The 17,851-nt window shown below is 35.6% G+C and overlaps 1 protein-coding gene across 1 annotated transcript in view; it reads left to right on the forward strand.

Annotated features, from left to right (window-relative positions):
• Window positions 1-17,851, forward strand: part of CWC27 (CWC27 spliceosome associated cyclophilin) — a 98,917-nt gene that overhangs the window by 12,030 nt on the left and 69,036 nt on the right. Inside the window, exon 10 of the mRNA XM_066181205.1 lies at window positions 2,744-2,916. Within this exon, the coding sequence (XP_066037302.1) occupies window positions 2,744-2,916 (173 nt within the window). The remainder of the gene's footprint in view (window positions 1-2,743; window positions 2,917-17,851) is intronic.

The raw sequence follows: 17,851 nt of genomic DNA on the forward strand, positions 1-17,851 counted from the left end.
AAACTGAATTTTCCATAACATGGACATACTAGGTTGAAGAATAAAAATTTAAATAAATATATCTAATTAAACCAACGTTAGAAATATGAAGGCTTTTTCTCTTTTTTACCTGGAAAGGTGTTCTCTTTAGGTTTCATTACATTTAAGATTTTAGCTAAGATCTAGCACTTCAGGCAGTTAGCTGGGTCTTACAAGGTAGAACTACTATTTGATCATCTCTCTTGGAGTTATTTTAGTTAATACATCACAAGATCACTTTCACATTTTGCATTTAGCTGCAACATGTTGGTAGTTTTATTGCCAAACATAAGAGCAAATGATTCTTCCAGATCTCCCTACTTCCCCCAGCCTGCAAGCCCATAGTATGTAAGAGAAACTCTTGTTGGTATTCCCTAAGTACCTGGCCTTGCTGTTCACGCTATTAAATACTGTCCTGTTTCTCTCACTGCAGTCTTCCTAGCTATTTGTTTAGATGCTTTTTGTGCCCAAGTCGTTAATGAAAACATTATATGAAGTAGATTAACAATTTTTTTCCCACCAGTGACAATTCTTTTCTGCACAATTCCTTTTCCTCTCCCTGTTAGTCTGTCAGTTGCCTAACAGTAAGCTTCATACAGTACTATGTGTAGATAAAATTACTTATCCACCCCTCAGTTCAATAATCTTCTTAAATGGGAAAACCATATTACATGCAGCAGCCACTAGTCATTGTCACAAAATGTCTCACTACATTTTTATTCCCTCAAATTTTGTTAAAGAGAAGAATAGGGCCACTCCACCCAGCTAATAATGGCAGCAAGTAGAATAGCTTTCAGGCAGGCTGTTTTGCATTTCTGTCTCACATAGGGAACAACCATCACCCAACAGAACAGCCACTTCTCTTTTGAGGTGCCATGCAGTTCAGTCTGGGTTGTTGAATCTATTGTTAAAACTACTTGTTGAGATCAGATGGACTTAATGAGAGAGAAAGGGACTGGAGGAGGAGACTGGGCAGGAGAAAAGCATAGAGCTGCAGGAGGGAAAGCAGTTGAGGAGGAAGTGTATATCCTATTTTATCAGTATTTTTCTAGAAGAAAAGTGATGATATAGTGCACAAACTGAGGCTAGTGGATGGCTTGGGAGCTAGGGGATTTAGCCAAGTGGGATAAGTTGAACCATTTTGTCCCTTTAGTTTTAACCCCTCTCCTGTTACTCAGATATCCTTAATTTTTAACTAGCTTACTATTTAGCAACTGCTATTTGTCTAGAGTTGTTCATTTTTATTCCAGAAACTGTCCAATCAGCTGTGTTTCAGTGAAATGGTTTTACCATTACAGACCTCCAGTCTGTCTTTATCCTTACTGTTAAAGATTCCTAACACAGGCCTGTCACTTTTTTGTTGGACTTCCCCCTGTGATTCAGGTCTGTAGTCACCTATCTCTCTGACAATTTGTCATGTAAGCAAATCTTCTAGAAAGTTTCTTAATTTCCTCTGTCAAACAATAGTTTTCTGGTAAATTAAGGGAAGTGCTGATCCTGTCCCAGTTTTCTCTTCACCTATTATAATAGAAGAGATAAAACTCCCCCAACAACCTTTCAGTTTTTTAATTGTCAAAATATTCAGCTGTTGTAATATGCTGAATATTCAGAGATTTTTTTCTTGTTTCTGACTGGTCTTTTCTAAATCTCAAATCTGAGCGCAGTAGTCTAAAGATTGCTAAACAGTAACTCCCCTACAACTTCTGAAATCCAGCTCTTGATTTTTCTCTTCTATTCCCAAATTTTGCCTGTTGCTTCTTTTACTTTTTTAGCCCCTCCTCCACTATGCTTATGGACTTGGTCTTCATTCTATTCTTCATCCTACCTATGCATCACATCCAGGACACATACATGTTCTTCATTCCCAAGTGCGTACATTCTAGCAGTCTCCTGGATACAGTAAAGTCCTCTGGAATACTATTTCTAAGTGTCCTTTCTTTCTTTCTTTGGCTAAAATTAGAATCTTGTGGCATCTTACACTTTCCTTTTGCTGATGAGCATCACACCAAAGTAAATGTAAAAAATATACCATGTCATCTTCAAGCTGTTATTCTTCAATTAAGATTCATACAGATTTCCTTCCTTAAGAAGGAAGTGGGCGTTCCTTGGTCTAGTCAGGCCACTTGTTCGTTCTCCAATTATTTCTCTCTTCAAATGTCTTTGATCCAAGGTGGTTTATCCCCTTTTGCCTACTCATGCTAGGCGTGGAGGCCTGAGGCCTCTCCTTGGTCTTCTGTACCAAGCTGATCGATTCCACAGGTTTTCACAGCCTGTTATGATCAGTTTACTATTTGTAAATTCCCTAACAGGAGCTGATGAGCTAACCTCTTCCATCCCACCATGACTGTAGTCTAGCCATGTGGTAGGGAGTTAAGTTTTTCTTTCAGTGGAAAATGAAGGAAAAGTTTAATGTGTTGTCTCAAATTTTGAATTCATGATTAATGGTGCAGGTAATATCACACTGCTGTGATGTCGTCTATAGACCTGTTAGAGTTAATAGTCTAGAACAGACTGTTTTAGGGTTTTTAACCCAACAGATAAGGGTTATAATTTGTTTATGAAAAAACCCCCATATTTGGTTTTTTTTGTTACCTCTGAAGAAAATATGGATACATTTGAAAAGTTTTCTTTTTTCTTGGAAGAGATTATAAGAAAAAGATTTCCATATTTGTCATTCTGTACTAAAAAAAATCTAAAGTAGTTTTACAATTTTAAATCAATAAAGGACGAAGAGGAACATGATGAAGATGCTGATAGTGTGGAAGATGAAGCTGCTAGTAATGAGAGATTTCAAATAAAGGAACGCATTGCCAAGAAATTGAAAATTGATACAAATGAAAATACTAAGCAACTTCAAGAGGAAGAAGCCAAGATAGAAAGGAAAACAACTAGTCGCAGGTAAGGATTGTGTCGTTTGGTAGGTATTTTTCTTTAGATTGTCTACAGTTTTAAGATTTTCAGTATTTATTGATACTTGTATGGGAGTTTTATTTTTCCCTGTCAGTTAGAAGTAAAGAGTAATTGTATGTATTTCTCAGTTTTTTACTTTGTCTTCTCAGTTGTAAGATTGAGTTTTGCAGCTTCTTTATCTGTATTAACACGTAGTGTTGTCCAGCACTGAGACTCACAGAGGGGAAAGTCATCCAGTGAAGTCTGGTTTAACACAGTGCTCATCTTTGCAGTGTACCAGCTTTCCAACACTGCAGCAGACGCATCAGTTTTCCTTTGCAGACACAAAAGCATGGGTTCCTGTCATGTCATTTAGCTGTGACAGTGTTTGGAACATCCCTTCCAACACAGAATATGCTGCGATTCTGTGATGTGTACTGATTAGCACTCAATTTTCAGTGAGTTAATTTGTTTTCTTGGAACCTTGTGTTTCAACAGTTCTTGCAGCGTGAGTTTGAGGATAGTATTGATATTGCATAAAATCACTCATCATGTGTGCAAGTGATGACTAGTGGGTCTCTTGTCAAACTTACTAGGAATTACTATCCAGTATTCCAGTAAATACAGACTTCAGAAGTTACTGAAGAATTAAGACTTTGCAGCTGAAGGGTTAAATATGTAAGTTTACTTATTCAGTGGAACTTGCTGAGGAATTGCTGGAGGAAACATCAAAGCTAATTTAGATTTTTTGCTCTTAACTCTAAACAGCTTTCATGGATAACTGATTAAATTAGTCAGGCTTTGCCTGTAGTAAATTCTGCATATGTAATGGCTGTTTTGGATTCTCTCCCATGATGCTTTCCTTTGAAGGAAACCATTCTGGTTTCTTTTCCTGTTCCATTTTCTTACTGTGTTCATTTTCCTTGTTTTCATGTTTCTTTTAATAGGTTTTCTTTTAATTGGTGGGGTTTTTTTAGTTTACCGTCATTGCAGGTAAGATAATGTAGGTGATGGCCAAGGTTTAGTGCTGACATGTAAGAATCTAGAACAGTCTAGATTTTGTCTTCATTTGTGACAAAAGAATACCTGGTTCACCATTTCCATAGCAGTTACCATCGTTATTATATCCCTGGGATATGTCCCTGGGAAGTAAAGGTTTTGGATCAAAACATGTGAAGATAAATTCGTTATAATAGTAGGCTTTGAGATAAAACATTGAAACTTTGGTTAGAAAACAGAAGGAGTAACTAAAACAGAATCAGTTGTTTTACAGTCCCCAGAAATTCAGGTATCTGACTTCCACCTCTTGCAGGTTTTTATGATTCTATATGACTGTATATAACTGCTAAAAATGAAACCAGCCTTATGTTTTATTGAAAAAAGGGTTTTGTCAGTTATGGTGAGTGTTCAGTCATTATCTTAATTGTAAAACAAAACTTGTTATTATAAAGAGAAAAGAAAAATTACAGCTTGATATTTGCATCTTGATACATATCAGTATAACTATTTTTATTGGAAGAATTTTATATAATTTTGAAAGCAAGATTTATAAGTTTTTGCCATTCCATGTTAGGAACTATTTTTAACTCTGTGTGGTCTATATGTTTAGAATCAGGCCACAGTTTTAGGGGGATAGGAACACTTGAATTACTTTGGATAATCTTTTAATACTGGTACATTAAAATGTACAGCATTTTACAGTTTACAGCTGTAAATGTTGCTGTTTGGCTGCCTTTTTGGAGCAGTGAAAAGCCCAGTGACAACATTGCCAAGAAAGCAATTTGTATTAACCACTTTAGTAGGTTTGAAGAGATCTAGAAACTAAAATATTCAAGGGATGTAAGAGGGAATTCAGTGTCCTTTCCTACATCTTCACAGATGATTCGAATCTAAGAATCACAGCAGGTACAGTACAGAAACCTTTGCAATCTGAGCAGATCTCTTCAACTGACTGGTTCCAGTCAGTTCTTTCTCAGGCCTGGAAGATGTTACTTCTAAAGTTCCTCATAATTTTGTGCAATAGAGATATATAAGAAGAGGATTTGATATCAAAGACCAGCATAATAACAAAAATAAGCTGTAAACAAAATCTGTAACTTAAGTGAGCATTCGTTTTTCTTGTCATATGATTTACTTCTGGTTAGAGGCTAGGTAAACTGACTTCCATTATTTTTCAGGTTTTGTGTAGTCAACAAGTACTGTGTGCTCAGATCTGTAAACTGATGTTATTCTGTTTGTTTTGGAGCCATACATAAATCTGATCGCTTTGTGGGGTCACATGTTGTGGTTTGACCCCAGCCAGCAACTCGCTGACTGCCCCACCAGCAGAATCTGGGAGAGAATCAGAAGCGTAAAAGACAGAGAACTCAACTGAGGTAAAGACAGTTTATTAGGGTAAGCAAAAGCTGCACATGCAGGTAAAGCAAAACAAGGGATGAATTTACTGCTTCCCATGGGCAGGCAGGTGTTCAGCCATATCCAGAGCAGCAGGCCCCACCACATGTAATAGTGACTGGGGGAGACAAACCCCATCACTCCAAATGTCCCCCATTTCTTCCTTCTTCCCCCCACTTTTTATACTGAGTATGATGTCACATGGCCTGAAATACCTCTTTTGTCAATTGAGACCACCAATCCTGGCTATGTCTCCTCCCAGCTTCCCAGGCACTCCATTTCTCCTGCTTGCGTGTCAGTACAGAAAAGGCTTTGGTTCTCTATATTAACAACTCTGTGTTCAGCACAAGTCCAAAACACAACCCCAGGTTAGGTACTGCAAGGAAAGCTGACTGTACCTCAGCTGAAACCAGCATGAAACTCTAATTTTGGAGCATTGATGTTCTATTTTTCAGTGTTCCTATCCCTCAGTAAGAGCATGTAAATTGCAGTACATGAAATACAGTATTGTGATTTTACAGCTATGTTAGACATAACTGGGTATTTCTTTAAAGCATATGTACAAGACATCTTGTAAAACAGATCCCCTGACTTTTCTTTCTGTTGGGTTTAAAGCTGTGCTGTGTGTTGCTTTGGGAATTGGTGGCGGTATTTTCTCTGCTGTAGATAAATGGTCCACAGGAAGTGTACTGAGATCAATGAGTATGATGGATAAATTCAATCTCAAAATCTGGTTACTAGTCCTGTGGTTGAGATCGACACAAGTTTAAGCTTCTCAGAGTCCATCAATTGTTCTTGGTTGGGCAGACTGAACAATTACAGTTTAGCATTACATAGCCATATCTGGTAATGGAGACAAGGATTCAGAAATTTGGAAGACCTCTAAGAAAAGCTTTCTCTGGAAAAGAACCTTGAAGTATATGGCAGGCAAATAACACCTTTACAACAGCAAAGGGCTTTGGAATCTGTACATTTTTACCTACATATTTATCTGTACATACTACCTACTTATCTGTCCACCAATCTGTTTAATTGTCTCTGCGGTTTTATTAGAATGGCTGCTGGAAACAAAATTTTCTGAGGTGTAACAGCAAGTTTGTAGCATGAAGAGAACACAAGGCTAGAGGATACCCTTAGGAATGAGGTACTCAATGCCCAAGCTTTCATCATTTTATAGCTTATTTTAAGATACATTTGTGTAGTTAGTCTGTAAGCTGCTGGCTTTGCTTGTGGTCAGTAAGTGTGCTCTGTTTGTGCTTATTCTGTTCTTTCAGGGTGGCAGTAGTAATTGTATTAAAGCCAAATGGGTTGTCTTAACTCAGAAGTGGGTTTTACTGGATGCATTTTTAGCAGTTGGGAGCCATGGCCTTGGGAGATACTGCATAGTATCACAAATAACATAAATTTCTAGACTTACATTTTTCCAAATAATTGCGTGCTGTCCTCTGGCATGAAAATCAAAGGCATGATATTGTTTGTTATAAATAATGTGTTTTTACATTTGAATTCTGTTTAAATAAAGTAAGATAAACAATATCAAGTTTCATTGTCTGAAATAGTGACTGTTTTGTCAGTGTACTGGAGATGTTTAATAATATACTCATGGGTGTTCACCACCCACTGCAGTTAAAGCTTGTGTTGATCAGAGGCAGAGATGTGGGAGATGTAAATATCAAACAAAATGTTGGATGGACCGTCCATAGCTTGAGGGTAACATCTACTAACATATCAGAAGAGGAAGAAACTTCTGATATCAAAATTTCTTCTCATCAGGTACTTAAATGGCCTAGTAGAATAGTTGAATTTCTAACAATATTTGTTTCAGAGTACTGTCTTAAGCATGCATGACTTTTTCTGCGAAACTGTATTCATTTGTATCAGTCCAGGTTTTTTTTTTTAATCCAAATCCATTTGTGGGATGTGAAGGTTGCGCATCTATTTTAGAGAAACAGTATGGAAACAATAGACACCTTCTTGAAGTCATGCTACTGAGATTCGATACCACTTCTAAATGCAACCATACTTGAAGCGTTCAGATGATGAAGTTAATTTGAGTCATTTCAGTATGCATTTTAACCTCTTGTGTGTATTTTAAAAACAACTTTATACACTTGACAACTTTGTATTAGATAAGAAAGTTTGAGAAGAAGAGTTTCCCAGTCATTCTGGCAAGTTGTTAGAGAAATTCTTTGGGTCTAGGTTTTTTTTTATTAGAAGCTTAAACCTAAACTTCACAGCTTTTTACATATAAGAATGTTTGGAGATAGAAGCGTTTTCCATCATTGCATAAGTAATAAATTTTCTCAGCATCACATTGAGTTTGTAAAATGGCTGTGGCTTGAGATGACCGTCTGAAGGCTTCAGGGTAAGTAGTTCTCTTCTAGTCTGATAGCTAAAAATAATTTTACACATTTCTGTTCATCCTGTAGGTGGAGCTCGGATGCTACACATTTCTGCTTAATAGCTTTAAGAATTTTCGGTGCTTCGTGTTTGTAAGACATGCAGTGTGGAGTGAAATACAGAACTGTAGACTGTAAAAGTTTTTGCTGTATAATCGAGTTCAGTTGCATCCTTGTAATGGATATGGTATTTAAATAGCAATATGAAATAAGTGCTTAAAAGAGCTTAACTATTGAGGAAGAAAAGCTGACTTTTTGAGTAATTAACATGAATTTAATTTGGCATTTCCTCTTGTATATTTTCTCTTAATAATCACATAATTTGCAATTGAACTAAGTAATCATACTTACTTTGGTTTACCAACTATTACTATCCTAAGGAGATGAATAGTAGTAGTAGCAGATTACTACTGCTATTAACCGCTTGTAATTAATAGTAGCTCTATTGCCACTCCTTTGAATTCCTGTTTTTTCGTATATCCATTTGCTTGTTATGAGTAAAATAAATCATATATGATGCTTTACATATTTTTTCTGCATAGATAAGTAATTACTTCCTTCATCCTCAAAGCAGAAACCTGTAACAGTTTTTAAGATGAAATTCCTCACACTTAGTTTTTTGTTGAAAGACAACCTGAAATAACTTGTAGGAATAACTAACATCCCCACGGTCCATCTGTCATCCAGGCACAATTGTAATAAAAATAGTTAATAATGCTAGGCAGGGTTTCAAGTTTGTGCTAAGCCCAGTTCAGGCCAGACAGTAAAAAACAGAATATTGTCAAGACACCTCAACATTTTCTTGGCAGCATGAAGCTTGAAAGCATGGAAGTTTGCTTTTCTAAAGTGCATGTATAGTACTGTGGTGTGGAAAAGCCAAAGGTAATTTTATGTGATCATGTGGAAATGCTTTTTAAAAAATTTTTAAATCAAAACTTTTCTCTCTTTATAAATCTGCAGTTGTTGCAAATGATGAGTTGGATATTTTGTATTTGTAAATTAATAATGTGCGTTAAAATATGTTGTTTTCAATGCATTTATTTTGCAACTGTTACCTTGTGCTTATAAAGCAAGCATTACAGTGAAAAGTAATAAAAATGTGTATTTATATGTTTCTACTTATTTTAACTTAAGCTAGTATCTCATCTTTTATACAGGAAGCTACTTTTCTGTTGATGTTGGCTGTTAATAAGTATAGTAATGTGATGCCAATACCATATATTTAGAGCTATTTATTTACTTTGGAACGTTAAGTTTTATGTGTTTCTATATAAACAGATATATTTCTTCACAAAACTACCATTTTAAATTTAATAACTGTACTAGCATTTAATAATCCTACTAGCATTTTCTTAAACTGAGTGTAACTTACTATCAGGCTTTGTCCAACAATAGAGTTTGTCTCCTAGTTTTTCAGTTTAGCACCAGAAGATATACATTGTATGTTAATAAGACTGACTTTCGAGGTTCTGAATAGAAACTCTTTTTGCAACTGACTTCGAACTTCACTGTACCTAGAGACCTGCTGCTGTTTTCATACAGCAAATTCAGGTATTGTCTTAATAGTGTTTTAAGCCAAAGGAGGCAATTAGATAAACTGTGTATGTCATGCCATAATTTACTGCCAGTTACCCTTGTATTGAACTCACTGGCTCCAGCTGAACAGAAAAATTCAGACATAATTTTTGTAGATGTCAAGAGAGCGTAGTTTGCTCCATATTTAGTCAGTGAGCATATTCTATTCCAGTACTTAGATGCATGATTCCTAACAGTACCTCTTCCAGTTTTACGTTTAACTTGTTTGCGTTCAGCTTGTAGCCACTGAATTATTTTTTGCTGTGCCTTTTTCTGAAGTTCACTTCAGCAGGCTGTATTTTCTCTTACTTCAACTACTTCAGTTCCAATTGAGTCCTTTCAATAAGCTGTACAGATTAAGTTCTTTCCAGCCTTCACAGTAAGAATTTTTTTTCTAGTCTTCAACTTCTTTTCCCTCTCCAATTTTTCAACATTCCTTAAAGCTCTTTCATCAATTATCTCTTATTAGCCTTAATAGTGCCATACACAGAGAGCAGCAACTTTTTTTTGTTACTTCCACCTCCCTGTTCATTCGCAGGTTGACCGCGTCAGCCCTTCTTACGGGTATTCAACTGATATCAGTTACATTACTTGGACTTTGCAGTTTCTTTTCAGTCATCACTCTCTGAGAATTAGTTTGTCATTTTCTTTGTTCTTTAGTTTCTATATTTTAGCAATTAGATCTTCAGCTTTTGTCTTATTCAGTGAACCCAGGTTATCTAGCAGTTCTGATATGAGAGTTTGCTACTGTGACAGTATGCAATTCACTACTAATGGATTTAGTGGAATTCCCTGGAGTGAATAGGTATATTTCCACTCAGTGGTTATGTGCCTCTGTATCTCTGACAACTATTCTAAGCAATAACTTCATAATCTAATTCTTCAACATGGTCTTCTGGCCTGTTTTGTGTTGCTGTTTTTTTTAAGGCTTCCTAACATGTGTGTACTAGGAAGCAGATTTTCAGGTTTTTTGGACTGACTCTAAAATCAGCCAAGTTAGCAACCAGTCAGGAAGTTATGCTTGGTTTGACTAAGAAACTCCCCGATAGCATTATATCAAAGTCTGTATGCTACTCCAAAACCTATCTTTCCCCTCTTTCATTTTTTTCTAAAAATAAAACTCATTGTACTCTGAAGTTTGACAGTGCCAAGTGCAAGGTGTGGCACCTGGGTCTGAGCAATCCTAAGCACAAATACAGAGCGAGCATAAAATGGGTTAAGGGCAGCCCCGAGGATAACTTGGGGATGTTGGTTGACAAGAAGCTTTACATGAGCTGGAAACATGCATTTGCAGCCCAGAAGCCAGCTAGGCTGCTTCAAAAGAAGCATGGCCAGCTGGGCAAGGGAGGTAAAACCTATGTGAAAGATGGGGATAAACTTTAGCAGGGTCTTTTGCAATAAGAACGAGAGGCAATGGTTTTAACCAAAAAAGAAAGGGTTGATTTAGATTAGGTATAACAAAGATGTTTTTTGCAATGAGGATGGTGAAACACTGAACTGCTTCCCCAGAGAGGTGAAGATGCTCCACTCATGCAGTTTGTTCAAGGTCTGGCAAGACAGAGCTCTGAGCAAGCTGATGTAGTTGAAGATATCCTTGCACACTGTTGTAGCATTGTTGGAGTGAAGGCAATTACTTTTAATCATCCCTTCCAAACTAAACCATTCTAAGATTCTCCCTCTTGAATCTCCTTCCAACCTAAACCATTCCATGCATCTGTATCTCTTGTTAAGGCTAGTGCTTGCGTTTCATGTGGAAATTGTAAATACTTTTATTTTATTAAAATCATTAATTCTGTATTTCAAAAATGACTTGTTCACTCTGTATTTATCATGCTCCATTTGTATGGCGTTCTTTTAAAATTAGGAATCATCATTAGTAATAAATTGGCAAAACACGTTGTGTTGTTCAATTTTAACTTAACTTGAAGCTGGCCATTTTGACACTAAAATAAGTGTCTAAAGCTTTAAACAGTTTTAAATAATTTTTGTATCAAATGGATAAAATTCAGCTTTATGCAGAAGTAGCTATTTAATCACATACTGAATTTCAAATAATATTGAATAAAATTCAAACCAATATTTCTCTAAAAGTCCAAGAGCTCCTATAATGCTGAATTTCAAGAGAGCAAATGACCAGATCTTTGCTACTTGTCCTGTTTCAATTCAGGTTATTGAAATGTTTCTCTTAAATCCTAACTTTCAGTGGCCTTTATTACACTAAACATTTAGGACTGTTCTAAGTGTTCTACTTGCTCTTCAGTGGTTAATAGATTTCTGTTTCTGTTCTTTCACTCTTGGTTTGAATTGTCATTTGAAAAGCTCCTTGGCATATGAAATGTGCTGATACATATACAGAACAGTATGGAAGTATTTAAGTCTTTATGTTTTTCTGTGTCTTGATTGAACTGTTTCCAAGCAGAATTTCACAAGGTTAGTCATTTGCCTTAGATACGGTACATCAAGAACACTAGCTGAATTAGACAGTTTTTCTTGTTTATCGTGTAAATTCTTGAGAAGGTACGTATTCAAGCATGTGAACTTGGCTGTGAAGACCTGACAAGGTTGTAGCAGATAATGCAGGTTGTACCTACCTAAGTATTTTCACTGTATATCAGGACAGTGCTCTTTTGTTAGAGAAGGACTATATGGAAATCTGGACAGAACTCAGCCCCAGTAAAGAGGTACAGTTTGGATTATTGCCTGTGAGGAAGTAATGAAGTTATTCCATTATTTATGAATTGACTTTACAGCAAAGAATATGGAAAGCACCTGCCAATTTTCAAGATCAACACATTTTCCAGGTTTTATGCTGTAGTTACAGATGCTCTGACATACAGTCCTTGCCTCACATGCCAAACTCAGCTTGTACTCAGAGTGCAGATGGGGCACTATCTTTGAAGAATTTTGGTGTTTGTGTCAGAAATAAAATAGACAAAATGACACATTTCTCCAGTGCTTTGCAGATGGGACTCTCCTGAATTCTAAATACATTTTAAATTGTTTTACCCAAGAGAATATGTCATGTTTTATTGCCGCACCAATGATAATGCAGATACGCGTAAGCTGAAGCTACCTGAAAACTTTGAATTTCCTCCTGTGGTATTAAGAAGCACAGACACTAACTGGTGGGAATTCATTGGCTAGGTATCAAAAACTGTGGGAATGGAAGCAACGTGTAAAAGGAACTTATTTCTATGTATTTTTTTAAAACCGCATTTGACTGAGTGTGTTATGTAGTAGCTGTTCTAAGTTTCTGCCTTTCAGAGAGAATAAACATTTAAACTTCCACATATTTGTAATTTATAAACTGAACTTTTGTTTGTTTCTGTTTGGGAGTTCTTTGGCTTCTATGAAGATGTCTTTATACACTAGATCCCCAGAAGAAGAATGTTAGACACTTTTATGGTGTCTTGCTTGATCTTGACTATGGCAAATGTTAAACTAGAAAAACACACACAAACACACAAATTCACTATAGATGTAAAGAGAAAAAAGGAAGAGACTTAGTTTTATGTATTTCAAGTGTCTGAAAGAGGGGAAGTGTTTTCAGAGTATTTTGGTTTGGTATTGATATTCTAATTTTGTAATTATATCGTACACAGTCAGTCACACAGGTCATATATTCTTAGAGTCATACTTACCTACATGTCAGATGTTTATTTTGATAGGATTCTACACATTAATTCATGTGTATTTTATATGCTTTGAGTGACTTGTCATAGCATATAAATTCAGTAAGGATTTGAAATGAAATTTCTAATTTGTAAATTGCCATTTATCCACAGTCATATGGAAATTTCTCACTTCTGCAAATGTTTACCTGACTCAATGGTTGTAGTGAAACTATTACTGTAAATAAAAACTATTACTGTAAATAAAAATTCCTAAATCAACCTGACAATCAATGAAGTACCTTTGGACTGGAATTTGATAATCATTTTATGATATGAGGATAAAGGAGAAAAAGGAATATTTTGGTGAAAATGACAGAAAAAATCCTTTCCCTTGGGACTGAGTGACTTTTTTAAGACTGTCTCAAGAGATTGTCGTCCTCCATTCCTGTCCACTTGACCTGGTTTTATTGCCAATTTTTTATTCAGCTAGAGTGATGTAGTTGCTTGTAGAGTTCTCTATAAAATAGATTGCTTACACAACCTCAGTAAATCAAATTTTAAGAAGTCAGCTACAAAGCCAGAAGTAAGCTGTCATAGACAAGAGACTTCTAAGCAAGTTTCAGTACTGTAGAAGGTGGGCATGACGTTCTGTCCACAGTATATTGTATAAAAGATATCAGTCTTACAGTGAAATGGGAGCAGCCCCTTACTGGTACTAAAACCTTGAATGACATTTGCTCGTTTCAATCTGTATGTGTTTCATCAAGTCATGTTGTATTAGTTTTTTTCTCATCTTCTCCACTAATGTAATAGCATTAATGCTTTAAAAGATATTTAATTGATATTTTCTTTTGCTTTACATACTTCTTTTCCTCAGTGCATGAGGAATCACTCACTTCAGTCTATTTTTCTGTAAAGATAGCAATAATATTTGGGTTATCTAAGAGTAATGTTTCATTTTTAACCATTTTTCTTTAGCATATTCCAAAGTTATTTTTCGACTGATGATAGTCTTTCTCTAATTGTTCAAGAAACTGAAAACAATTACCTACTTTTCCTTTGGTAAAAAATTAATTGTTAAGTTACCTGCAAGTTTAATAATCCAGTGCATTTCATTCAGTTTGCATTTTTAGATTTGGTTAAAGAAATGCAGTATTTCAGACACATATTATTGATACACAGAAAACAAAGATTACTCTAGGATCGGTTTTAGAGCTACATTTATGTTCTGAATAAGACTGTTTTCTTAGTGGTAAGGATTGCATGATCCACTTATTCTTTTCAAAATAATGTAAATTTTTCTGCCTTCTTTACCTTAATAACATTCATTATAAAGACAAAATAATCCCAGACATACTCTTTGTAGAGTTAATGATTGGCAGTAACTTAAAAGCAGACTATACTATATTAAACACAAGCCCAGATTGTTTGGGCACAAAACCCAGAATCCCAGCACTGAGATTTTTCTTGGCTAAGCATCAAAGCGTGTTAATAGGTAGAGTGTTAGGCTGGGACAAAGACGGGGTTGTTACTGTGGTATATTTCATCCTGCTGCTACTTGGCAAGACTCAGTGTATTTTTAGGTGAAGTTTGTGTGTGCATTTGTCTAGTCACCTGGAAAAAAGGATGCGTATATGACCCGTGAAAATGCAGTTAGCGTAATGGAAGGTGAGAACGTGTAATCCTTATTATACAGTGAATTGTTAGCACTATATAGTGGGTAAGATACCATTTCAAAGAGTTGGAGTGTTCTCAGTTGTTTAGCTGCACATGTGATTTTTTTTTTCCTTGTAACATAACAAGATGGATTTAGCGGTGGTATAGCCATGTGCTTTTTAATTGCTAAATGTTCATGCTCCATTTCCTTTCTTTGTTTCAACAGGGTTGAGTAGCATGGGAAGAGACTTTTTGAGGGTTTTCTTTCTATTATAGAATACATATTCTGTAAATATGGGCAGTTTATTTTAAAGTGGTACTGCAGTGAATGGAGGATGACTGGAGTATGTTCAAACAGTTTCTTTAAACATCGCATCTGCTGTTTAACTCTACACGGTCAATCCATATTACAATTCAATATTTTTATTATTTTTTCATGCCTTTCTACAGAGCCAAGCAGGTAATAAGTATTTTTAATATAGTGTAGAACAAGTTGTATTAGTTACCAGATTCTGATTTTGGAATGTTTATAATGAATAATGGTTTGGAAATAAAAAGAAGGGAATTCAATTATTGCCTAAAAAGTTGTGTTACATTTCTGATAATTATTAGTTAATAGTTGATAATTTGATAATAGTGAAACAGAATAAATTACAAAACTTTCTGAGCTGAATCACAGAAGGGTAAGGTTGGAGAGATTGAATAGAATCTATGTCAACATGAATAAAGGAAACTCAGCTTGAATCCTTATAAGGGTATATCTGCTTCTAATAAGCAGCTGTTTATCTAATGAAAGTGGAAAACATCCAAAAAGCCTGAATCTTGAGAGGCTAAGGCAGAAAAGGCTGTTAGGATCATGTCATCCAGTGCTTCACCTAAGAGAGCACACAAGACTCCTAAATTCTTTTATCTCGTTCTTATATTTTGATGGAAAAAAAATACCATTTTAATATAGAGAATATAGCACACAAAAATTTTCTTCGGTAATTGCTTTTCTTATTAAGTAAATAAAAATGCTACTGCTTTTCAGTCTACCTTTTGGCTCCTCTTGGACCCTTTTTCACTCATCAGCTAGCTTTCTGTTAGCATATCTTCATTTGCAAATTGTACTAAATCTCTGTTGGACTTTGGTGCATCAGGTAAATTGAGCATTACCTTTCTTTTGTGGCATTTTACAGTTTTCCCCAGCTTTTGTCATGTATCAGCTTCATAAAATATTACTCTGCATTTTCTTCCTTCACACAAGATAGTTTGATAGCCTATCTTTACTTTATGTCCACAAGTAGTAGAAGCAATTTTTTCATTACTCTAAGTTACGGTTCTGTTATTTTTGCTCAAGAGCACTTTATCAATCTCAGGCATATAATTATCTGAGCTGTATTTTCTCATTGTAAAGAAAGATATAACACTACTGTTTTTCCTTCTTTCACCCCCTGTTCTCTAGATTTTTCCTCCCATTTTATACACAACCAGTATTCTTCATGGCTCAAAAAAAAAATCTCTTTAAGCAACTTCTAAAAAACACTTGGAAGCAAACTGCATGACCATGTTGCCTTTTTTTTTCTCTCATATGTATTTGTAGTTGCTTTTCTTTCTGTTTTGGGATAATTCAAGAAGACAGAAAAATATGTCATCCTCAGATATCATATCTGACTTTCTCTGATATATGAACAGAAAGAGCCATTGAATCTTTTTTTTCTTCCTTCTCTACATTGTAAGTCCTTCTCCTTCTTTGGGGGATTTTAATCCCTAACATGAAACAATAACAGTGTAGGGGGGATTTCTGTACGTGCTCAAAGGTGAACGTGTCTATATCTTCAGCTGTTCCTGTTGTCATAAATAAATGGACAAGAGTTTTTTAACAATCAGTTTTCTTTGTAAAAATATTTTTACCTTGTGAAAGAACATCTGGGACCAAGTTAATTTTTTTTCTCCCTGTATGGTACTATTTTTTGATTCAGGCCTTCGGCAGCAAATTACAAATACCCAGATTTGCCCTTTATTCCATTTTGTTGTTTATTCTTTGTATTTTCTTGGACCTTCAGTATAAAATTCAAGATACTAGTAAAATCAAGGTATCAAGCCAAATATCATGTGTTCTTGGCATCTTTTTAAGTAATTTTTTTTTATTGGAAAGTAATGTGGGGATTTTTTGTATTTTAGTATGTTAAAAATTGTAAATATGTGTGTCTATGAATGAATACCCAACAGAAAAACTGATTGGGTGAATTCATGTAGTTTCTTCTTATTCTGCTGGAGATTATTGTTGTCTTAAACCCAAAATACTTTTACTAATAATTAGACCAGGTATTGTTAGTTTCTATAGAGCATGGCAGTTTGTAGAGACTGCCTTTTTTACTAAAAATTTATAAAAGATTTGGACTAACACTACAGAATGGCTGTTGCTCTGAGGGGTTTTTAGGATAATATAGCATCTGGCATGAGGAAATAACTCTGGTAATACAAGTAGCACTATTAATGGCAGTAGGACCAGCAGTTCAAAATACACAATTTCATGGAGCCAGCTATAGCATGTGAATTTTCATTTTACAGTTTGCTGCTTTCACCGTGACATGTTCTCTGGTTCTCCCGGGTCTCAGAGCTCTGAGATTAGTGGCACTTCCCCTTCATTTTCCAGTAAATTAGGGGATGTTTTCAGGCATCAGATAGATAGGGACCATAAAAGTGAGCAGGAGAGGATAATGTAGAATGCTGTCGTGCTGTATTATTCTTGTCCACTCATTTCTAGGTAAGGGATATTACAAAAGAAAGACATATTGCTGCAAAAGTTAGTGAGAAGTCAGTCTGACTTCTAGTGGATTTTGTGCATTGCTATAGAAATGGGGCTTAACTATCTGCAAAGGGAACTCAGTTTTAAAAGTTGTGTAAAACATGTTACTTCAATGTAGAATGAAAGTTCTAAAATCATGCCCAGCCTATGAAATAACATGTGGAGAAACCCTGTGTGTTCTTGTACATGTTCTTAGAGCAGTGCAATTGTCTTTTTTGGACCACATGGTGATGTGTGGAGTAGCGTGGCTTACTGAGTCCTGCAAAATCTAGGCTTCACCCAACTGTATCTCCATAGTGTCTGTAAACCTCCAGAATGTAGAATGTACTGAGATATACCCACCTGGGAGAAGTGGGGTGGGTAAGTAGTTGACAAAACCAACCAAACTAACTCATTATTAAAAAATGAACAACCAAGCAAAAGCCCACAATAAACACAACAGTGTAATTCTTACCACCATTTCCATTAGTTCTCATTTTGGCTCATTGTGCACCTGAAAATTTGTGATCCTCTCA

The sequence above is a fragment of the Chamaea fasciata genome, unplaced genomic scaffold (assembly GCF_029207755.1).
Source record: "Chamaea fasciata isolate MVZ Bird 193981 ecotype frontalis unplaced genomic scaffold, bChaFas1.0.hap1 SCAF_4, whole genome shotgun sequence".
NCBI classification, from domain to species: domain Eukaryota; kingdom Metazoa; phylum Chordata; class Aves; order Passeriformes; family Sylviidae; genus Chamaea; species Chamaea fasciata.